Source organism: Vulpes vulpes, chromosome X (assembly GCF_048418805.1).
Source record: "Vulpes vulpes isolate BD-2025 chromosome X, VulVul3, whole genome shotgun sequence".
In the NCBI taxonomy this organism is placed as follows: Eukaryota; Metazoa; Chordata; class Mammalia; order Carnivora; family Canidae; genus Vulpes; species Vulpes vulpes.
The window spans coordinates 91702638-91726658 of NC_132796.1; the positions used below are offsets into that span (position 1 = coordinate 91702638).

Here is a 24021-nt window from a genome sequence, read left to right on the forward strand (position 1 = left end):
AGCAGTAACTGATAAAGCTTTTTCACTAAAATATAAAGAAAGGTGAATGAAAAGAAGTGGGAGTAGGGGTGGTGACTAGAGAGGCACACAGAGGGGGCCCTTCTGGATATTGGTTACATTTATGTGTTCGGTTAGTGAGAATTCATCAGGTTATATACTTAAAGATAACTGTACTTTTCTATATGATTGTTATACTTCAATAAAAACTTAGAATCCAAAAAAAAAAAAAACTTCAGAGAACAGGTGTATGCATTTATCAGAACTCATCAAGTGCTACATTTATGATTTGTATATTTCATTGGATGTAAATTTTACCTCAAAGAAGGAAGGAAGGAAAGAAGGAAGGAGAAAGAAAAGAAAAGAAAAGAAAGAAGAAAGAAATTGCAAACAAAAATTGAACTCTAGTTAATGACTTCCTGCCAAAGTCTTTTGGTGTGAAGTATATAATGTCCACAACTTAAAGTGCATCTAGAAAACAAAATGGAGTGATGGATGGATAGAAGAATACTAATTGTGAAATCTGATTTGAGACTATATGGGTATTCACTGTACAATTCTTTCAACTTTTTTATATATTTGAAAATTGTATATTAAAATGTTGGGCAAGAGACTCTAAAGAAGGGAGGAGAATTCTCCTCATTTCTTTATGAATATAATTGTTGACTTCAGCCCATTGAGGACATAAATGCATCTACTGCAACTACCAAGAGCCAGGCATCCAGCAGAAACAGCACAATTCCTGGGAGAAGTGTTCTAGAAGATAGCAGTGCCCAGTGGAGCTGGTGGTACCCAGGTGGAGATGGCCTGGTGCGAACCTGAAGAGATTCCTTCAGGAGACTTAGGTGACAGAGACACCAGATGGTAACCAGAGCGAGAAAGAAAATGGTGTGTGATTTGAAGTAGATGTCAAGACTTGTTTATAAACACATGTGAGACATACCCTGGGGTTTGTACCATCATATACAACCAAGCTGTCAGTTTCGCTCTTTGGCATTTCCGTAAGTCACAAATGTTGAAAGTACTCATCATTAGAATCTGAAGCAATCTGCTGTGCTTGGCATGTTAAGCTGAAGAAAAGATTTTAAACCTCTAGTTAGGGTCAAGCGTTTCAACACTTTCCCAGTTCCGTGAAGCATTGTATTTGTACTCAGTGAAGAGAAACTAAAAATACAGGTAAGTGAAACAAATCAAAACATTTGCTTGAAGTTGGCACCCATGTTTGTCCTTGCAGCAGCAATACTAAATAAAGAGGCACTAAAACGAAAGAATGCATATTTTCTCCATGCCTGTAGTTTCGGAGACCTAGTACCCGGGAGTTAGTCCAAATCCAGCATTTTTTAGTATCTGTAAGCGTCATCGTTGTTGTCGTAATTGAGATGTAATTGACATAGAACACTGTGTTCAGGGTTTTCTTGATTGTTTGGAGAGTGATCCTGAGGAAGGACCTTTCATTTTCTCCTTAGCGTTCTAACCAACAGATATGGTAAGAACTCACCACCTCCCACAAATAATGATTCTCTTTCACTCTCTTTCTAGGGTTTTACCGATATTTTGCTAGAAAGAGTCATGCATGGGGGAGCCAACATTACAGGATTCCAGATTGTCAACAATGAAAACCCTATGGTTCAGCAGTTTATTCAGCGCTGGGTGAGGCTAGATGAAAGGGAATTCCCTGAAGCCAAGAATGCACCACTAAAGGTAATGTTCCATGGCATGCAGAAACCTTAGGCCAGCTTTTCACAACATCTCAGTATGGCCTTTATATATTTACGGCCATCCTGTGATCAAGTGGCCTTCGTTCAGAAGCGTTTCAAGAATGCTAAAAACCAAACTGCAGGTGCTGCTGCGTTTGAAAACTAAGCTTGCAAATAAAGAAGCGATTGAGAAGGAGGCCCTTTAAAACCTGGGGTTTGGGAATGTTAACTAATTTTTTAATGAATTTCATTTGTAACATGCTCATAACAATTTACAATATTACAAGAACCTGAGTCGGGCAAAGAGTGGGGGCAGTGGGAATAGGTAAGGAAGATTGATAGTCTGAAACAGAAAATTAGATTTTACATTATTTATGTGATTGCTTTGTGTTAATAAGTTTCATGAATCTCAGTACACCCAAGTGAATTGGGCTGTAATACAGAGCGCATGTTGTCTGTACATATATTGAACGGAAATGTTTTCCTGCTTGGAAAAGTATCTTTAAAAGTAATTAGATTACCTAAGTTGCTCATTTTCATGAAATCAAGATAAGAATATTAAAGGTAGAAAGTCATGCTTAGAGTGCACATTTTTCACAGGTGTTCCCCAATGGCTCGAAATCCCATTATTTAAAAATGAGGAATTAAAACAGATAAATTACAGGAAAGTTATTCATGTAACACAAATGACCCTTTAAGTGTTTATATTTTAAGTAACCATTCCCTCAGTGCATTGATTCAAATACAAAACTGACTTTAAATTCTTCCTTCCTTATACAGTGACAGTATGTATATACCATGGCTGTGGGATCCCTGTGACCAAGATAAGGAACCAAAGTAGAGTCAAGGCCTTTCCCTAAAAAAAAAAAGAAAGGGGGTGAATAGTTCTTTTCTCAAGGTTTCAAGATACCCATCCTCACATCCTCCCCAGAAAGAATAGAATGAGAGAGAACAGTGGGGACCTAAACCAGAGAAGAGACACATTCTGTATCACCTGGTCAGGTCCACCCTAAATGAGCCACATGAGACTATAATACAAGTGGGCCCTGACTTTATACAAATGGTATGTTTTAGAAAAGTTAGGAGTTAAGCATGATTTGTTCATTCATTTAAGCCACGTGCTAGGTAAGTTGTATTCTGTAGTTGTAGTGGTCATAGCATACATGCCGGATCTTTCCAGGGTAGTCCCATTTTAAAACATTCTGTCCCATGGTCAGATCAGGCGTCCTGATGTGTTTCAGCAAATATGGTCACAATCCCTGTGATGTTAGGGTTTGCAGTCAAATTACTTTCAAGATGATTATTTTCTTTCTTATTGAGGTAGACATGACATACAGACATATTAGTTTTAGGTATATAACATAATGACTTGAGATAGATGATTGATAGATAGATAGATAGATAGATAGATAGATAGCAAAATGCAAAATGATCACCACAATAACTTTAGTTACCATCCATCACCACCACAATTACAATTTTTTCTTGTGATGAGAACTTTTAAAATCTACTCTTAGCAAAAAAAAAAAAAATCTACTCTTAGCAATTTTCAAAATACAATACAGTATTGTTAACTATAGTCACCGTGGTGTACATTACAGGACTTCTTTATCTTATAACTGGAAGTTTGCACTGTTTGACTACTTCTACCCATTTCCCCCATCCCCTACCCCCACCCCCACCTCTGGCAACCACCAATCTGTTCTCTGTTTCTATGAGTTCAGTTTTGTTTGGCTTTTTTTAGATTCCACATTTAAGTGAGATCACACAGTATTTGTCTTTCTCTGTCTGACTTAATTTCACTTAGCATAATGCCCTCAAGATCTATCCATGCTGTCATAAATGGCAGGATTTCCTTTCTTTTTGTGGCTGAATGATATTCCACTATATATGAGCTTATATTATATTGCACTATATATATATATACATATAGAGAGAGAGCTTATACATATGTATATGCCGCATTTTCTTTAGCCACTCATTTGTTGATGACACTTAGATTGTTTCCATGTCTTGGCTATTGTAAATAATGCTGCACTGAATGTGGGGGTGCAGATATCTTTTTGTAATAGTGATTTTGTTTCTTTTGGAATAAATACACAGAAGTGGAATTGCTAGATCACATGATGGTTCTATTTTTAATTTTTTGAGGAACCTCCATACTGTTTTCCATAGTAGCTGCACCAGCTTACATTTCCACCAAGAGTGCAAGAGGGCTCTCTTTCCTCCACATTTTTGCCAACATTCATTATTTCCTGTTTTTTTTAATACTAGCCATTATAACAGGTATGAAGTGATATCTCATGTGCTTTTGATTTGCAGTTCCCTGATGATTCAAATTTTTTCAGTGTACTAAATCCACCCACTACATTTAAGTGAGCTTATACAAATTTAGATTTTCATAAACTACCTGTCCACTGCTTTGCCATCCTAAGTTTAACAGGTAATAGGTAGAGGCAAAAAATTCATTTATGCAATATTTTAAGGGGTACACCAAGTGTCAGGCACCGTGTCTTAGGCACAAAAAACGACAAGGATAAAAGGGTGAAAAGAATACTACAGAGTAGTCTATGTTTGCTCAGAAGTTATAGAGGTTGTACAAAAGAGAAGGAAAACAATCTTAGCTCTGGATTATTTATTGATAATTCATGGTATGTAGAAAGTACAATTCTCAGAACTTGCTGAGAAGAACTATTTATAAGAAAAACCCTTTAAAAAGCTTAGGAAAATGGAATCTTTAAACAGATGGTTACAACTTTCAGATGCTTTTGCGTAGTATTAGTCATGGAAACTCACTCTATAGCAATCAGACCAAAAGCCCACTTTTAAAAAATGATACAATATTTTTTATTAGGAAATAAAATTGTCTAGAGATTACAATCCTGATGCTTAATTTATTCTATATTTTATGAATGTTGCCTTTTAGGGCTTTCTTTTTACATGCTCATACATTGGTAAGTAGGAGCTGAGAGAATGTAGAAATTAAATAGCTCTTTTGGCATGGCTTGGAATTATAGACAATTCATGCAGTCAGCTGGAAAAGAGAGCACCACCATGTTGGGTTTATGTAGTGCTAGGATGGACAGACACAAATCTTTTTTTTTTTTTCCACGAGAGACTATATGCCCCCTGTTATAGTCACACTTGAAGATTTGCTAGTGAAAGAAAAGTAACATGAGAAAAGTAAGAAAAGTAAATAGATAGTTGTAAAGATGACAATGTATTCACTCCCGATTCTATTTGGACATACTATGGAGAGAAAACTCCCCCTAGGACATTTTGCCTCATTAAAAAAATCAGTAGAATTCCATATCTTCCCAGTATTTATCACCCCTGGAAAACAGAGGCTAGCTTATTTTAATCAGACTTCGTTGACTCATTTAATGAAAAGGTATCTGCCCTATCAAATCACAGATAATCAAGCCCCTTGTATTAAGTGACTGGTTTCATCCCTAGTAGAGCATATCAGTATATCCAAGGAATAGAAACTAAGTGTTCTTGCCTGAAAGAGGCAGCATCATGAAGTATTGCCTGTGAATTGTCACTGTTATCAGATATAAAACTCAATAACAATTGTAATTTTCTACAATCGAAAACCAGCTTTGGTTTTCTGCTCCCCCCAAGAAACAAAAACTGATTTATTGCTGGCCAGAGGTCCTAGTTTGCCAGAAACATGGTCCAGACAGAAATGATTAATGCTTCCCTCCAAATTAATTTCAAGCTGTCTAACTTAGCTATTTCCATTTTCCCCTAAGTAAACACCAGACCTGAATTTTCTATTACAAACAGCAATAACCAATCTACATATGCCATCCTTTAGCCTCATGTGTATTTCTTTCTCTATAAAGGACCTGGCCTTTTAGTAGTCACTCACTCAAGACAAAACACAGTACTGAGAGCAAAAGAGAGACTCCCCTGAGCCATTTGATCTTAATAATCTTAACATGTGCACACACAACGGTAAGAGGCATCATTCTAGAATGAAGCAAAGTCAGGCTTGCCCAGAGAGATCTCTTGATTCAAATAATTAAGAGGGTGACTTCATAGAGCAAGAAGTGGAGATGAATGAGAATTATAAGGAGCAAGGCAAATTTTGAGGGTGTCATTTGTAAGGATATCGTGTTTTCCATACATCCATTTCAGTATACATCTGCACTGACGCACGACGCAATACTGGTCATAGCAGAAGCTTTCCGTTATCTGAGGAGACAGCGAGTGGATGTATCCCGGAGAGGCAGTGCTGGAGACTGCTTAGCAAATCCTGCTGTGCCCTGGAGTCAAGGAATTGATATCGAGAGAGCGCTAAAAATGGTAAAGACCACGATGGGTTACTGGGGTGGGGCAGGGGTCTTATAAAGATACACAAAAAGTGAAACCTCAGTCTTGAGAAAAGACATCCAAAAGGGAGTAAGATCAGAGTCTAAGAATGTCAGAGTGTACAGGAAGATGAGCATGGATATTTATTCATCAACATCTAGAAATGTCAAACTAGAAGTTTCTTCCTTGAAGCTTGAGAAATGGTCAATTGAGGACAAATGAATATTTAGTTCTGTGCTGCCCTGTGGGTAGCAAATCAAACTCAGTACCCTCAAAAAGTATGGATTGAACATGTAAACAGCTTCAAAAACTTTAAAGTTTGTAGAGATATGATGTTACCTTAGAGGGAATGGGATATTATATAGGGAGCTCCTAATTTGAAGGCCGACATTACAGAGGACAACAGCATCCTCTGGCCCATTGGATAGCCTATTAGTTTGTATGGACTGTTGAACTGAGCCAGTGGGGCAGTAGTTCTGTTGCCAAAGAGAACCTTAATACATGCTAATCTACATGATGAAAAGCAAAAATATGATATATTTCTATTTAGGAAGCTTTTCCCCAATGCCCCAAAGAAAAAGCCTACAAAGAAGTACAAGGAATCAATACATAGACAGCCAAATAGGTCACTTGTTTTTAGTGTTTATGGGTAGGAGTCATTTAAGGCTTCAGGCAGTATCCTTTGAACAGATTTCATTCTTTACACCAGGAGTAGCGTCAGTCATTCATTGCAGCATTCTGAGCAAGAGCTCTTTCTTGAATATTTTGCTTTATGCATGCATTAAAAATGAGCCTTTGAGAGTACAAGCCTCTCTTATTTCTACTTATCTAATTATCCTAATGTTTGGGACATACAGAGAAACAAAGAAGTGGTCAATGATAAGATAATACTGTGCACAACCCAGCAATGAAGAATTTGTAATGGCCTCCTAACGTACATCATTTTGTGTAGTTGGCTCTCCTACTGCTGCCTTAAATTTGCCAAGTTGGAAGCATTCAATCAAAAGGGGTTAGTAGCCCCTGTGTCTCTCTCCAAGAAAAAGATATGACTCATTCTCCCATCATGCAGATTTTTATGTCATTATGTCAGTTCCCTAACAAATGCCCTAAGTGTAGTTTTATGGAGGTAGCACTGAACAATTTTGAAGAGCAGTTAATTAAATTCAACCTTCATAGCAGTTACAAGATTTGTACTGTCAGGTGAAACATAATGATGAGTGAAATACAAAACTTCCTCAGAGTAAATCAAAAAGAGTTTGGATCAACAAAGTCTCAAGGGGCAAGTACCAGCATCTCCAATGGACTCCCCATTCATGACACAAACAACCACCTTCCCCAAATAGAAAACTGGCTATCAGGGGCAGCACTGGTGGCGCAGTGGTTTAGCACCACCTGCAGCCCAGGGCGTGATCCTGGAGACCCTGGATCGTGTCCCACGTCAGGCTCTCTGCATGGAGCCTGCTTCTCCCTCTGCCTGTGTCTCTGCCTCTCATTCTCTCTGTGTCTCTATGAAAAAATAAATAAAATCTTTTAAAAAAAACTGGCTACCAGAGTAAAGGATAAGAAATTCATTTGGCTAGAAAAAAATTAGATTGATCCTACTATTGCACAAATAGTTTCTGCATGTCTAACTCACTGATAAAGCTCGAGTTAGAAGCCAGGTAAGTAACCGTCCTCCCAGGCCCTAAGGATCAAACACTCAACCAAAAGGATGCACTACCAATTTCTACAAGCCAGCCTCTTCCTGTTGCTCTAGAGGGGTTGGAAAGTGTCAATCTTTTCCAGAAGCAGATGTTCCCTTTGTGATAAGCGCTCGAGTAAAATGCCACTGTTCAGCAGGACTACAAAGGAGGATGGCCTGAAGTACTAAAGGCTTTACTATATTAAAAGAAATCCCATTTTATTTGACTTAATTAAAAGTGAGAATGCATGTGTAAAAGCATCCCTCACTGTGACAAGCACATAGTTGTTGCTCAATAAATCATTCTATTCCTTCAAAGAAATCTGGCAAACAAAATCATTGCCTGATAGAGGCGCCTAAGGGGCCTGTTTTAATGAATAAATAAGCACACCATTCATTCAGTAAATACTGAGCACCAATGACTAAGTATCAGGCTTGAAGTTAATATGCAAACATGAAATAAGAGGAGGAGAGCTCACACATACGTTGCTAATATGCAAACAAATTCTTTTAAAGACCTTAAAGCCACTTGAAAATTGGGTGATCATTCTCCTCACAATCTACAGATAGTACAAATATCAGCCTGAGCCTGATTGACTGACATAGGTCACAATTCTAAGTCATCAAAACTTGCCCCTTTGTTCAGTAAACATTTATTAAGCACCTGCTCTATTCCAGTCCCTGTACTGGTTGCTGAAAACCCAGGAAAATGAAATTCCTGTTGAAATCTCAAGATGCTCCCAATCTAGTTAGGGAGATAAAAATACAGAGATGATTAAAATTGTATGGTTAGGTTCTCCAGAGGATGTTGTGGGAACCCAGAGGAGAAGCACCTAATATAGACTGGGGTGGAGAGCGGGGGCCGGGGGGGGAGGTGGGGGGTGATTAATGAAGGGATCCCAGATGGGATGATGGGAAACTGTAACTGACATTCCTGTTGGTGAAAATAGACTTCTCTCTGAGCAGTAGTCTAGTCCTACTTCTACTCACCAAAAGTTTTAATCCTAGAATATCAAATCTCCTGGACATATCTGGACTGTTGTCCAATTTGTCTATCATGCCCAAATATGCTAGATCTTTAGAAATGTGCCATTCTTTTTTTAAGATGTTATTTATTTGTTTATTTATTTATTCACTTATTTGAGAGAGAACATGAGCTGGGGAGAGAGGGGCAGAGGGAGAGGGACAAGCAGACTCCCTGCTGAGCAGGGAGCCTGACATGGGGCTCGATCCCAGGACCTTGAGATCAAAGTCTTGAGCCGAAGCCAGATGCTTAGCCCACTGAGTCACCCAGGCACCCTGAAAAATGCCATTCTTAATGAGACTTGAAGCCTTCGCTACTTTGAGTAAGGATTTCCTTAATAAGTTCCTATGCCAGTGTCTCTGCTCTACCTATCTCCTCTCCAAGAACTCAGTGCTCAAAATAAAGAACCCTTCCTGCATCACAGTGTGCACCAGACAGGCTAAGTAATTTCTATCTCAACAAAGGACCTTTGTTTTACCCAGAAGTGTGACATCACCTTCTCTGCAAGCCTGAGCTGACAATAGTGCTTAGGTTTGTTGGGTCAGTAGAACAATCATCTTTTTTTATTTTTGTATATTTTTTTATTGGAGTTAGATTTGCCAACATATAGCATAATACCCAGTGCTCATCCCATCAAGTGCCCTCCTCAGTGCCCGTCACCCCATCCCCCCACCCACCTCCCCTCCTACTACCCCTTGTTCATTTCCCAGAGTTAGGAGTCTCTCACCTGATATTGTCACCTCATGTCTCACCTCATCTGTCACCCTCACTGATATTTCCCACTCATTTTCTCCCCTTTCCCCTTTATTCCCTTTCACTATTTTTTATATTCCCCAAATGAATGAAACCATATAATGTTTGTCCTTCTCCGATTGACTTACTTCACTCAATATAATACCCTCCAGTTCTATCCACGTTGAAGCAAATGGTGGGTATTCATTGTTTCTAATGGCTGAGTAATATAGTAGGACAATCATCTTGTCTTCAGGAATTCACACTGGAGAATTTCTCTTTCAACAGAAATTTCATTTTCCTATTGGTAGTGAACAAGCCCCCTTCCCCTTCAAAAGATGCTCCCTAATATCTGACATCAATTTTCCCTTCTGCAGCATAAGCCCATTACCACTTCTGACTTGCTTAGTAGCTTGTCACTCTCTACAAGTAATAAGTATTCTAGCCTTTCATCCTAGGAAAATGAGACAGATGCTTTTTCTTTGAAGCAAATTCCTTGACCCTTACTCACCAGATGAATAATTCCAGTGACTTCTATTTATAGAGGGTCTTTTGTGCAGTGTCCCTGAACCATAAAATAATCACTAAGGAAATCTCTCTACCCAACAGAGATGGTCTTTTATTAGTTCATACTGTTGGGACCAGACCCAGGAAAAATTGTGGCATACACGAATCTGCAGTTGGCATCCCAAATAGGTGTCCAGGCTCTTCTAGTACTTCTTTCTTTCTTATCTAGTATTACGTACCCCTGACTCCTTAGACTTAACAAATTTCATCAGTGCATGGTTTATCCCTCCACAGCCTAGCTCATTGCTACATGTTTGTAGCTGGGCATAAGTTAAATAAGAAGAAAAATTCACCTCTGTTACTGTGGCAGCTGGTAAATGTGTAACACTTTCAAGAAACAGAACTAAATTCATTTCAATTAACAATAATAATTATTATAGGGATCCCTGGGTGGCGCAGCGGTTTGGCGCCTGCCTTTGGCCCAGGGCGCGATCCTGGAGACCCGGGATCGAATCCCACATCGGGCTTCTGGTGCATGGAGCCTGCTTCTCCCTCTGCCTATGTCTCTGCCTCTCTCTCTCTCTCTCTGTGTGACTATCATAAATAAAGAAAAATTAAAAAAATAATTATTATTATTACAGCTAGCATGTATTGCAATGCATATTATGTGCCAGACACTCTTCTAAACTCTACATGAGTATAACTCATTTAATCTTCCAACAACTCTGAGGGATAGGTACTAGTGGGATTTCTCATTTTACAGATTGGGACACTGAAGCACAAAAGCATTAAGGAACATATCCAAGGTTCTAGAGTTAGTAGGTGATGATGCTAGAATGTGAATCTAGGAGCTCCAGGGCCCATATTATTGAAGCCAGTTTCTGTGATATTGGGAATGCTAAGACACAGACACAGCCCTCACAGAACTCGTAGTTTAGTAGAGTGCATTATGTTAGTTAAGAATACCCTTCAGTATCAGTGAGGGTGACAAAACATGAGAGACACTTAACTCTGGGAAATGAACAAGGGGTAGTGGAAAGGGAGGTGGTCAGGAGGTTGGGGTGACTGGGTGATGGGCACTGAGGGGGACACTTGAGATGAGCACTGGGTGTTATGCTATATGTTGGCAAATTGAACTCCAATTAAAAAAATTTTTTAAAGAAAAGAATACCCTTCAGGTTACTCCCTTAAGAAGAGATTAATGGTAGAAATTTCAGGCCCTTGAAAAAGAGGTAGGGCCTTCACTGTATCATATAGGTAACTGCCTATCACCCACTCAAAGCTTCACAACTAAAAAGCATATCTAGAAAACACTGGGGAAGAAATGAAGATCTGTATAGACTTGAGATAAAAGTTCACTACAATTCTGTCAGTGAACCTTACCCCAGACACCTAGAAGGCAATAATATGGTGCTATTTAAATTTTTTACATTTTCCCTTCCTACTAGGTGCAAGTACAAGGAATGACTGGAAACATCCAATTTGACACTTATGGACGTAGGACAAATTACACCATCGATGTGTACGAGATGAAAGTCACTGGCTCTCGAAAAGTAAGTAACCAAAACAGATGTCCAAAGAAAAAGTCTTTCAGAAGGTGACAGCACTCAGATGCAAGAAATCAGGTGTTAGGAAAGACACACAAAACAAATTCCCACACATCATATTTGCCTTTCTGTTGGTGAACAACGAGGACATGATGCACAGTTGTTTTGCAATCAAAGTATTCCATCTACATTTTGAAAGGAGCATTTCCCTCTGAGGCTGGTCCTATAAAAGTGAGAGACTCGAGTTATTAACAACAATAAAGGGAAGGAATCACCAATTTTATGACATGTTGTTATTTAAACAAGCCACCAAGGTACATATGGTTTAGCAAAAGATTCGGAAAGTAGGTATCTCTCCACATTGCCACCTCACCCTCCAAAGGATGCTGGACAGAGTATCTTTCTCTATAGCTAAATTGTATAATGACTACTTGGCTTCTGTCACACTAATAGTTAAGTTAGGCATGAAATGAGGATTCTGTAGCCATGTGATAAAATTTCAGAGCGTAAAATAGCCTGTACCATTTCTAAGGACACTCCTTGGTTCCACACCCCCCACCCCCCCACATTCCAGCCTTCCTACAGTTCAGAGAAAAGCACTTTTGGCCTATATGAATTTAAAGGGAGAAAAAAATGGCTGACCATCCTGCAGTGGGCTAAGTTATTTTACAAAATACCAGTAAAGGTGAGGTGGAGTTGGGAACCCCCAGGATGAAGGTATGTCTCAGGGTTAGGGTCCTGGGGGGATGACAAGACAGAGGGAGACGGGACATCAATCCTTGGAAAGTTCCAGCAACTAAAAAGAAAGTTTTATTCCATGACAGCATTTGGGTTTCATGTGGTACTTTTTGAGTGAAAAAAAGGCAACCATGTCAAATGTCTGCTCTTTCTAGGCTGGCTACTGGAATGAGTATGAAAGATTTGTGCCTTTCTCAGATCAACAAATCAGCAATGATAGTGCATCCTCAGAGAACCGGACCATTGTAGTGACTACCATTCTGGTAAGTATGGAGAGAAGAGAGGTGGGTTTTCTATACAATAGGACTTCTGCTTTCTGAAAAGCATTATTCAGCCAGTAGAAAGGATGCCAAGTTTGAGCAGTGAAAACATCCAATAGGTCAGTTTAGGAACCTCTTGAAGTATCTTGCCATGATCATGAACAGAATGTCAGTTTTTAAAAGATATTTATTTATTTATTTATTTATTTATTTATTTATTTATTTGAGAGCCTTCGTGAGTGAGCACGAGCAAGGGGAGGGGCAGGGGAGACAGAAAGGGAGAGAATCTTAAGCAGACTCCATGCTGAGCTCAGAGCCCGATGTGGGGCTCAATCTCATGACCCTGAGACTATGACCTGAGCCAAAAGCAAGAGTCCTTAACCAACTGAGCCACCCAGGTGCCCCAGAATGTCATTTCTAAAAAGAAAAAGAATAGGAATTTGGGACAGTTCCACATATCATTCTCTTCTTTACCCACCCCAACACACACACACACACACACACACACACACACACACACACTCACTGTAGGACTGGTATTTCATCGTGGGGGGAGACAGCATTACGTGAAAGAGAATAGTCTACCACTAACGTGTGTTTAACTGTGCAAGTCACAACTTCTCTGAGCCTCGGGTTATGTTTCTTTTAATTAATGAAATGGGTGTAATAATGTCATAAGGCCCTTTCAAGGCAATATTCACCTTTTAAAGCTTTCCTGCAAAATTCAAAGCATGGTTTAAATGTGATATAGTATTCTCATTTAGTTTTAAAGTGTTTTTCTAAAACTTGGTATGCTCTTACTTGGTGAAGTACAAACCAGGGTTAAAAATAAGTATACCACTAGGTCTGAAGTTGTGAATAATTGGATGAAGATTCAGCTGAAGTTTACCTTTCATTTAAACAGACATGTTAAATACACACTTTATCCTAGGTACTGTACCTTAGTACATCCCTGGGGATGTAAAATTGAATAAGCCAGAGACCCTGACCTCACAAAGATCACAGTGTTTCTTGAGGGCTTTCCTGGGTTGGCTGTGATTCCTATATGGTAAATCCCAAGAAATCAAAGGCAATTCACCTTCATGTAAGGGCAATACCTTTGCCCAATTTGACTAAGACAAAGATTTTACATATAGAAACCAGTCCTGCTTTCAAACCCTCAAACAGAACTTAAATCATTCTCTACATCTTTAAATCATCAGTTAAGGACTCCAAGGAATATATAGCCCATTGAATAGTCCGTCAGTTGAGGTTCTCCTGCTCATTAAGCAAACACTTTTTAAAGGCTCTTTTCACACACCAAACCTCAACAGCCACATGGGGGGAAACCTTGATTATTACATGTATCATCTCTTAGAAAAATGTATAAGAGTAATCCTTCAATCTTCCTCTGGTCCCAAAGGAATCACCATATGTAATGTATAAGAAGAACCATGAGCAACTGGAAGGAAATGAAAGATATGAAGGCTATTGTGTTGACTTGGCCTATGAAATAGCCAAACACGTAAGGATCAAGTACAAATTGTCCATTGTCGGCGATGGGAAATATGGCGCAAGGGATCCAGAGACAAAAATATGGAATGGCATGGTTGGGGAACTTGTCTACGGGGTAAGTTTTTTCAACTCTATTTTCATTTACTTCTGTACTTTCCACTTAATGAGAATAGATTTCAAATGTGATACTCATCCAATTGTATAGTTTTCATGTAGTCTGTAAAAAAAAAAAAAATTCTTCTCTAGTTGACTTCTGTAAAGGTAGGTTGTCAATAGCATACTTTAGGCAGGATTATTTTGTTAAAAGCAAAGTAAGTTTGGGGTACTTTATCTGACAACATTAAATACAGCCTGCCCTCTACTGAAAATCTGTTCCCTCCATGTTCCCTATGTCGGGCAGCAAAATCACCACCTACCCCATTGCTTCAGCAACATTGCCTGAGCAACCTGGTCATCTTTACTCGTTGTTCCCTCATCTCTAGGCAGTGACTGTGTCCTCTCTGTTCTACTCTTCTGTCTCTCAAATCCAGACACATTCTTCATTCCCACCATCATCATTTCAGTTAAGGTTCTTAGCATTGGTTGGATCATTTAACTGATTTCCCTGCCTCTACTCTTACCCTGGCAAATCAGGTCTCCATATTATTGTGATCTCCAACTTTAAAAATAGGGATAAAATTCAAATTCCTCAATATGGCAAATAATGCACTTCATAATCTGGCACCCACCTACCTCTCTGGATTCGTCTTAGACTCTTTCCCCTCCGTACTTCACATTCCAGCCACCAAAAAGCATGTGTCATTCTCTGTCAGGGCATCCTTGGAAGTACCTTTACCTCTGTCCATCAGCTAACCTCACCGAGCAGCCCTCCAGAACTCAGGTGTCACCACGTTCAGGAAGCCTTCCTTAATCCCATTTACCTACCTGCAGTCTGGTTAGGTGTCCCTGCTTTTTGCATTCTTGTATCCTTTTGAACCTGTGTTATAATGATCTATTTATAAGTTCAGCTGCCCCAGTTGGAGTATAAACTTCTTGAACATAGAAGCCGTATCTGATTTATTTCAATATCCCAGAGCATGGCACATAATGGAAGTTCAACAAATAATTGTTGAATGAATTAAAAAATGAACAGAATTGCTCTGCCAGGGCTTGCCCTTGGGCCAAGTAAAGAAGAATTATACTATTAAATTAGGGCTTTCAAAAGGGGTACAGCAGTATCTTCAGAGCTCAACAGTGACTTCACTTTCAAAGATTTGGGCCTCTGGGAATGTCACATCTTGGGCTGCCCAGTGAGGCCTATGGAGACAAGCAGAACTGGGCATAAGAACTGCCCATTGGGGGGAACCAGTCACTAGAAAACTAACCAAAGTGTAAGTGGTGGCAGCCAAGGCTTAATTCTCTCTGCTTTTTATTTTCATTCCAGGGTAGTTAACACAGAGCATTATATTAGTTTCAGGTGTACAACACAGTGATTCAACACTTCCTCACATCACCCTGTGCTCATCACAAGTATGCTCTGCAGAGGTTTACTTTCTGACAGACAAGGATTACTTGCAATGACTGGTCCCTGTCTAGACAACAGGTTAGGGGAAGACAGAGGAATCTAGGGAGTGCATAAACTGAGAAGAACTTGGCAAGAAGCAAACATCCATGTTATCTATTGGGCTGAGGCTCAGGATAAGGACTCCGATGCTTGAGATGGGAAACAGCAAGAATAAAGTGCAGCTCTCCCAGCAGAAGATAGTACTGTGGTCACTAAATAAGTTTTGGGAACAGGTCCTCAGGAACAAGCACAAAGGCAGAAGCTCATTTCTAAAAATAAGAGCACAGAGAAGGAATTAAGGCTTAAAATGAGACTGGACCTCAACTAGTTCACCATCCTCCAGTCAGACAAGCAAGCAGCAAGGCAATTTGAACCTTAGCCCCCAGCAGTGGGGCCGGAGCCAATTATCTCCTGTCTTGGGTCAAGGCTGGCCCTGGGGACTGGGGCAGAGCTGAGTTGCAGATGAGATTCAAGTGAACTCTGCTATGAGAAAGAGAAGAATTTCTAATGCCGGGAGCTGAACAAGGGGCAAAGCACCTATCATGCTTTCTAAGGACCCTGAGAAGCTCTGAACCATCCTGACACAGCTCTAACCTCTTTATGAGCTGGTGATCAAGTCTTCTTCCCTTGTCTATCCCTAATCTCCCCAACACTCAGGCTCCAAGAGATCCTGTCTTGCTCACAGCTCTCCCCTGCACTTGGCACATTACATGGTCCATAGTAGATATTCACTTTTTGCACTAATGAATGAATGCCTGGCATGCAGTAATGCCCAGCCAATGTTCATTGAATTTAGCTCATGGGCACCTGGGTGGCTCAGTAGGTTAAGCATCTGCCTTCAGCTCAGGTCATGATCTCGGGGTTCTGGAAGCCCCGCATTAGGCTCCATGCTCAGCAGGGAGTCTGCTTCTCCCCCTGCCTCCCTGCTTGTGACCTCTCTCTCACTCTTTCTTAAATAAATAAATAAAATCTTTAAAAATAAATAAATAAATTTAGCTCATTGTAGGAGGTAATCTTATATCATTATTTATTAGTAGTATCATTTTATTTTTATTATTACTACCATTTGTTGCTTATTTCCTGGTTGCCAGACACTGTGCTAAGGGCTTTATAGGCATTATGTAACTCAGTCCTCACAATGTACCTCCAAGGGAGGTGCCATTTTATTAACATCATTCTACAGATGAAAACACTGAAGCCTAGAGAGGTGGCCCTATAACAAAACTGAACAGCTTGTAGTAGCACAGTGATTTGAACCCAGTCTCTGACTATGAAGTCCGTGTTCTTTAACCACTGCCCTAGACTGCCCAGCAGCTGACATGTTATTTCAGACCCATTTCATCCTAAAAGATAGCTGAAACTTGTTGAAAGGCTTTTGGTGTCTCTGCTTTTCTGGGGAGAAGATTGACCACAGAAGCACGGCAAAGACTTTCGGGTATCAATTTCTACTGGGCCAGAGTAACTGACCTGAGTTCTACCAGCCCACTGTGACTCGGTAGCCAGAGCTTTCTAATGTCTCAGAAGAAGACCTGTCACATTCTATAAATAGCCCAGTGCCCTCCTGACATTGAGCAAGACATTAGATTAGACCCAGTGATGTAGAGCAAGACAGATTTCCTGACACTGTTCAGACACAGATCCAGCTTTCTCACTGGGTTTTGGTTTTTTTCCTGGCATGTCCTCTGTACTGCACCCACCTAATCTCCACGTTCTCTCCCTCTTTCCAATATGTGTGAGTGAGAGAATTAAAGAGAATTAAAGTCCCTTACTTGTTTAGTAATTCAGAAACCAGCTCTTTACTACTGAGTAGGTAAAAATTCTTCTGAAGGAGCCTTCCCACCTTTTCCCTCCAGTTCTTTCTACTAAAGACCAAAGCAATAGCCAGGGAAGTTTCTTAAGGAAATGTCTTCCGCCCTCCTCTGACCTGGAGCAAGTTTCTGATGTTTTCTGGGACTATAACATAAGATGTTTCCAGGGAACTGACAGCAAACCAACTGCCAAATTCCACTTTCCCCTGAAACTTGGGGCTATATGAAAAATGGATGTTCTTGCCATGCTTGGAGTAAGACCTCTAGACTCAGGCAGATGACCTCATAAGCTGAATGTGTCCTCATCTTCATTTAGAAGTTTTAATCTTTGAGCACTGGCAAGTTTTCCACTTCTCTTTCAATGATATAAATGGAGAGAAGTGAAAACACAAGTATTCATTTCTGGCAGGCCTAGCCTCTTGTAGTTTTTCACATTGCTTAAGAAAAAAAGGAAAGTGGGGCTCCTGGGTGGCTCATTTGGTTGGGCATCTGACTCTTGATCTCAGCTCAGATCTTGAGCTCAGGGTCGCGAGTTCAGGCCCCCCATTGGGCTCCACACTGGGTGTGGAGCCTACTTTAAAAAACAAGGTAGGGGTTTATCTCTTGCAATGAAAATGAAAACTACACAGACAGGTTCAGCTTTATCCTTCAGGAATTTTCTCTTATGCTTTTAGCATGTAAAACAGATCAGAGTAGGAAAAAAATGAAGATGAAAAAATCTTTGTGAAGATTTTGGTACCTACCATAAAGTTTCCAGAAAGAGTCAAATGAATTAAATTTGTTCAGGGAGAAAGAAGCCAATCAGCCTCTTTTCAGAGGATTCCTGAATGGTTGTCTTTTCTCTCTAAAGAAAACCAAATCAAGGTTGATGTTTGGGGCACCTTGTATTGCTAAGAAGGCTATTTTTGAAACAAACGTCAGTAGGACACAACGTACCCCATTATGTAAGCTCTTCAGAACATTATGGACTCAAAACTGTCCACCTGCTTTTAGCAGTGTTGATTTTGAGCTAGATGTCTATAACATCACCACATGGTAATTGTCCCCAGCTTAAATGGCTTACAGACCACAAGTTTTTATGGCTCCAAAATAGCATGTGTTTTAAGAGGACATTTAAAAACATTTTGTTGCTAACAGAGCTCTTAGACATCTTTTAGCCTACTGCCTCATTCATTTTACAGATAAATATGGGGATCTGCCAGGACTAGCCATTATGACTGCCATTTGGGTAAACCAGGCAAGGCCTGAGGTAAGATGGGGATGACAAGAATGGTGGCAGAGATTGTGACAAGGTCACAAAATCACACAGTTTGGCAAACCTTAAGCTATAACTCAAGTCTCATGACTCTTGGCCCAGTGCTCTGTCCACCGGGTCACACTGGCTCAATTTCCTAAGTTTGTCAAATTACGGGAAGATTGGTGTTGTATATCAGATAGGACATCCCTGCCTGCCTTCAAGGGGCTTATAATCTAGTTGGATTATGAGCTTTTCCATCCAAGATACCCATCCTGCTTATCTGTGGCCTCCAGAATAATGTAATGCACATCCCTAGTTATCACTTGAAATATTTGAAAACCCAAAGTAGACAGCAGGGGGTTTCTGCCCTTTGAGAGGAGATATGTATGACCCAACAGAAAGAGAATCAGGAAAAGGGCTGGAAAGAAATTGAGGTCCTAATTGACAAAGGGTTGCCTGCCAGCAGGCAGCTGCTGTGTTCCTTATGTTCCCAACACTTAGAACTAAAGATAAAGACAGCAGGGAGAGAGTTGCCTTGGGAAAGGCTAAACCACTGTCCAGATTAGTACCTCTGGCTTAGAAGAGAGCAGAAAGCTTGGGGATGGAGATGGGGTTGGCGGATGGTTGATTCCAGGTCACATCCCCTGAGCACCCTCAGACTCCTTCACACCCCCAGGACAAATGGCAATTTTATAGATGCTATTCACACTGACATTTCTCTACCTGGAAGAAATTATCTCTTAGGTTGTCACTATCTAAGATAGATTCATTTTCCATTAAGAAAGACAGAAAGTCGATCTGTCCTTCCAGCTAAAAGGCAGAGAAGCAAGGGTGCAGTAACGGACGCCAAATATTCTCTTCTATCCTTCAGGTGATTACACTGAGCTTTGGCAGAAGGGCTGATGGTTTGATAAAAGTGCCCCTCTCTTTCAAATGATGTATATGAACTCCAGGAAGGAGCATTAATGACGCATGGAAGTCTGCCATTCTGAGCAGAGAGGGTGGGGAAATATTACCAACCAAATTTAGTCTCACCAGACCTTTACCCAGTTCCAGGGATACTCCTTTATCTTCACTTTTTTTTAACTCTCTCAGCTCCCCAAGGACAAGGAGCCCTAACCAATAGATCTAGACTGGGACATCTGTTCTGGCTAAGCAGACGAGGAGATCCCGTTGTGACACTGCTTGTTGTTGAACAGATTTAAATAGACCTCATCCCTTTCTCCAGATCTAAACAATTGCAGACAGTGAATATCCCATAGAGTACAGCCAGTAAAGCAGTTTAAGCCCTGTCTTCAATGCGTCCAATTATATTCCTATTGTTTAGCTTGACTCTGTCCACTCCTTTCTCTAACACATTTAAACTTTCCAAAAGAAATATCTGCCAAAGGCTACTAGAACCTTATGATTGATACAGGGATAAGGGATTGGGTCATGTCTGCCTGTTCTCTTGGTTAGCGTATCTTTTTTTAAAGACGTATTTATTTATTTGAGAGAGAGAGAGAGAGAGAGAGAGAGACAAAGAGCACAAGCGGGAGGGTCAGAGGGAGAGAATTTCAAGCTGACTCCGTGCTGAGCAGGGAGCCTGACGTGGGGCTGGATCCCAAGACTCTGAGATCATGACCTGAGCTGAAACCAAGAGTCAGACACGGTGCCATCCAGGTGCCCCACACATAATAATTTAAGCATTACACACCAATACATTGCCTCCCCTCTCTCCCTTGCTTTCAGAAAGTGCTTTATTTTTTTAAAAAGATTTTATGTGTTTATTCATGAGAGAGAGAGAGGCAGAGACACAGGCAGAGAAGCAGGCTCCATGCAGGGAGCCCGACATAGGACTCGATCCCAGGAATCCAGGATCACGCCCTGAGCCGCGAAGGCAGATGCTCAACTGCTGAGCCACCCAGGCATCCCCAGAAAGTGCTTTAAAATGGCAGCTGACAAGCTCCTGCTCATGGGTAGTCTCCAGGTCTGGTATAAGTTTTATTTCAGGTGAAAATACTTTAAGATACAATATAAGCCTTTCAGCTCAAAAAAATTGTTCTAAATGCCATTTAAACAAAGTATCATTTCTGCCTTAAACCTGTCAGACTCTTGAGTGCATCATCCCTATACATAGGACTTAGTTGGTTTTTAAGTTTTACGAAATTTACGACTTTGGAAACCCACCTATGAAAAGAATCATAAATCCCCAAGTTAAATCCCCTCCAATAATGTAGTTCCTCCAGGTTTGCACTGGTGAGTGGAAAAATCAAACCTAATTTGGCGTGTTTACTGAGCCCACACAGCCGCTCTTAAGCTGCTTGATTAAAATGCTTTAAGTAGTCAAGACGCCAGCAAAAGTACTAGCAAACTCTTACCCTGAGCTCTTTCCATTTGCTGGGTTTTGTCCATCACCTGAGGCACCTCCATACCACTTAACTTACCTGCCTCGATTTGTGAAAATGGCCTGTCTACTGCTGTTACTATCAGAGGCTGAAGCTTGAGAACAAAAGGCCGCTGACTGGTTCAGGACACCCGAAGTGAGAGGCAGTTCATCACAGAGTCTGAACCTCACCTACTCCCTACTACTCCCTAGCCCCGTCGATAATTCTTCACCCTTGCTCCCAGCCACAGCTGCCTGCCGTAAAGAGCAGAGACCAGGAAAGGGATGCTGCTTGGGGAGTTGCCTTTCCTACCTTTTCATCACTCTTGACCTCCAAAATCTTTAACGTGCCTTAGAAATGACCTTCCCCCTTGCCTGCATGCCCTGGCAGCTCCAGGAGAGCTAACTGGGTATTTTCCGACACTACTTAACTGCTCCTTCCATTTCCCTTACTAATCAGGTGATTGCTCCACAGACATGCCAAGCAGATCCTGGGCTCTGAAATAACCAAACATTACAACATCCTTTTCATATGGATGAGGGGATATGGTGGCAGAGGGCAAGGGCTTAACCCCAGCTGCCTATGAGCCGGTAGGACAGTCCTGCTGCCTTGGTCCCACCAGGCATACAAGAGATGGGAAGAGTTGCTAAGTCCCCTACCCAGCTGGCCATCCCTGCAGCTTGATCAGTAGCTCCTGGCTTTTCATTGGATGAGCCTTCTTCCACCTGCTTTTTGCTATTCCTTTGTCTTTTTCTGGCCATAATAGGTCTTTTCGTAAGGTTCAGCATGGGAAATCTCATTTTGGAGCCAGGTCCACATCAAGGAAGATTAATCAAACACGGAGCACCCTCCAAAAAACAGATGAACTCCACCTGCTTTGTAAAAGCTCCTTAGGAAGAAACAATTCTGGAGTGCCTTAGTGGTGCAGTTGGTTGAGCATCCAACTCTTGGTTTCGACCCAGGTCTTGACCTCAAGGTTATAACCCAGGGTCGTGAGGTTGGGCTCCGTGCTCAGCAGGGAGTCTGCTTGAGATTCTCTCCCTTTCCCCCGGCTCATGCATGTGCTCTCTCACTTTCCTAAATAAATAAATAAAATCCTTGAAAAAAAAGCCAGACTGAGGGAAACAGGCAAGTGCCTGAGGGGAGCAGGTTCTTTCTGTTGTCTTATGTGACCTCAAGAGTACTTCATACTAGGAATGGCTTCCTTTGGGAATCTGTGCTTTTGCTGCATGTTCCTGGGAACCAGACAAGAAGCCCCGCTTTGTCTATCTAGCTACCTCTTGTTAGTGTTTAGCTGTGCTTATCATCTGGTGAGTGTTTGTGCTGAGGTGGGGTTTTTTTTCTCCTCATAAAGGATGTCAAGATTTTCAGACTTCTTTCTTTACCTGCTTGAAAAGAGCCCAGTTCCCTAAAATTCAATCCAAAGTGATTTTCTCAAATGCCCCTTATTTCTTCCTTCCAAAGTAAAAGAAATGGCCATTTCTCTTAGAACTATCAATTATGTATACTTAAATGATCAAAAAACTAGTTAAATGAAGTAATTAAATTCAAATGAGATCAAATGGGAAATGATACGAGTGGGGCATTTGCATGGAGGCAAAAACACGTTGGCAAGGATAGAAGGTGGCTTCATCTGTGAATTCTGTTGGCACGACAGGCCTCTTTCTAGCTGATTCAGACTCTCTCTGCCAAAACCCCCAATAGCTTTCTGGCCAATTCCATTCTTCTCAGTAGCTTTTGTTTCTAAGATCAGGTCTGGCCCCAAGCAAAAGGGTAAAATAGGTAAAATTTGGGTTTGGCCTCCGTCCAGTTATAAATGCAGAACTGGTAATTCAGGAGTTAGTGGCAACGAGAGGAGTGTTGAAGCCATAGGTAATATAATACTGAGGGGAAAAAGTGAAACAGGACATAAACCTGCTTACTTCACAAACCTTCATTGACTATCTCCTAAGCTAGACTCCATGAGTAGATTCTGGGGCTACAGAGGTACACCTTGGCCGAGGGAGCAGAACTGGGAAAAAAAAGCCAGAGAAGGAATATTCCAAGAGGTAGGAAGAGAACCTATAGTCATCAGTGTCAGAGAGCCAAGGAAGGGGGTACATTGCACAAAAGGCCAGTGGTGTCACATGAGCGGAGGATGTCTGAGGGGAAGACTTTGAGTTTGATAACCAAGTATATAGTTGAAGAAGCAATGTCATTACACCAGAGGGGATGGAAGGTAGATCACAGGTGTTTTATAAGGACAAAGTGGGGTTAAAATCAAGAAATAGAAAAGGTATATTTCTTCAAGAAGATTACTGGTGGGAGACAAAGATGTCATATGGTTAAGAGGGTATCAGGATCAAAAGAAGGTGAGAATAGTGGCTTCTGTTTCATTTTAGGCTGTCAGTAAACATAATTAACTGAGTATGATTTTAAGTGAATAAGGTCAATTAATGTCTTTCAAATGACAGTGAGCATTTGAATCACCTGGAGGGCCACTGGAATCCCGCCCACAGAGCTTCTAGTTCCATACATCAGGGATGGGGCCTGAGAATTTGCATTTATAACAAGTTCCTGATGCTGCTAGTCCAGGAAACCACCCTTTGAGAACCAGTGAGATAGGTTGAGAAGGAAAAATTAGTAAAAGAGAACCAATGGAGCTGAATTTTAAGAAGAAACAGAAGAATATGGGCTGCAAGGAATAAGTGGATTAAGCCTTAGAAATTTCATTTGCTATGAGATGAGAATGACAGAATAGGTAAATCAGAGTGCCTGACTGGCTCAGTCAGTAAAGCATGCAACTCTTGAACTTGGAGTTGTGAGTTCACGCCCCACATTGGATGTGAAGCCTACTTAAGAAAAAATATAATATTTTTTTAAAAAGAAGGAATAGGTGAAGATACAGCAATATGTTGAGAAGGAAAAAGACACTGAGACAATAGGGCTTGTATCAGATGGCTCTCTGCTCAGCAGGAGTCTGCTTCTCCTTCTCTCTCTGCCTCCCCTGACCTCTGCTCAGGCACTCGCTCACTCGCTCCCTCTCTCTCTCCATCCCTCCTCCTCAAATAAATAAACAAAATCTTAAAAAGAA

The 24021-nt window shown here is 40.8% G+C and overlaps 1 protein-coding gene across 15 annotated transcripts in view; it reads left to right on the forward strand.

The window, feature by feature from the left end:
- The window catches only part of GRIA3 (glutamate ionotropic receptor AMPA type subunit 3), a 281453-nt gene that overhangs the window by 186525 nt on the left and 70907 nt on the right, over positions 1–24021 (forward strand). For all 15 annotated transcript variants that reach the window (XR_011998189.1, XR_003237942.2, XM_072743737.1 and 12 more), the window contains 5 exons: positions 1537–1698; positions 5838–6005; positions 11404–11508; positions 12396–12503; positions 13903–14109. Coding sequence is in view for 13 of the 15 variants with exons in the window: in XM_072743737.1 (XP_072599838.1) it covers positions 1537–1698; positions 5838–6005; positions 11404–11508; positions 12396–12503; positions 13903–14109 (750 nt within the window). In the remaining 2 variants the exon portion in view is untranslated. The remainder of the gene's footprint in view (positions 1–1536; positions 1699–5837; positions 6006–11403; positions 11509–12395; positions 12504–13902; positions 14110–24021) is intronic.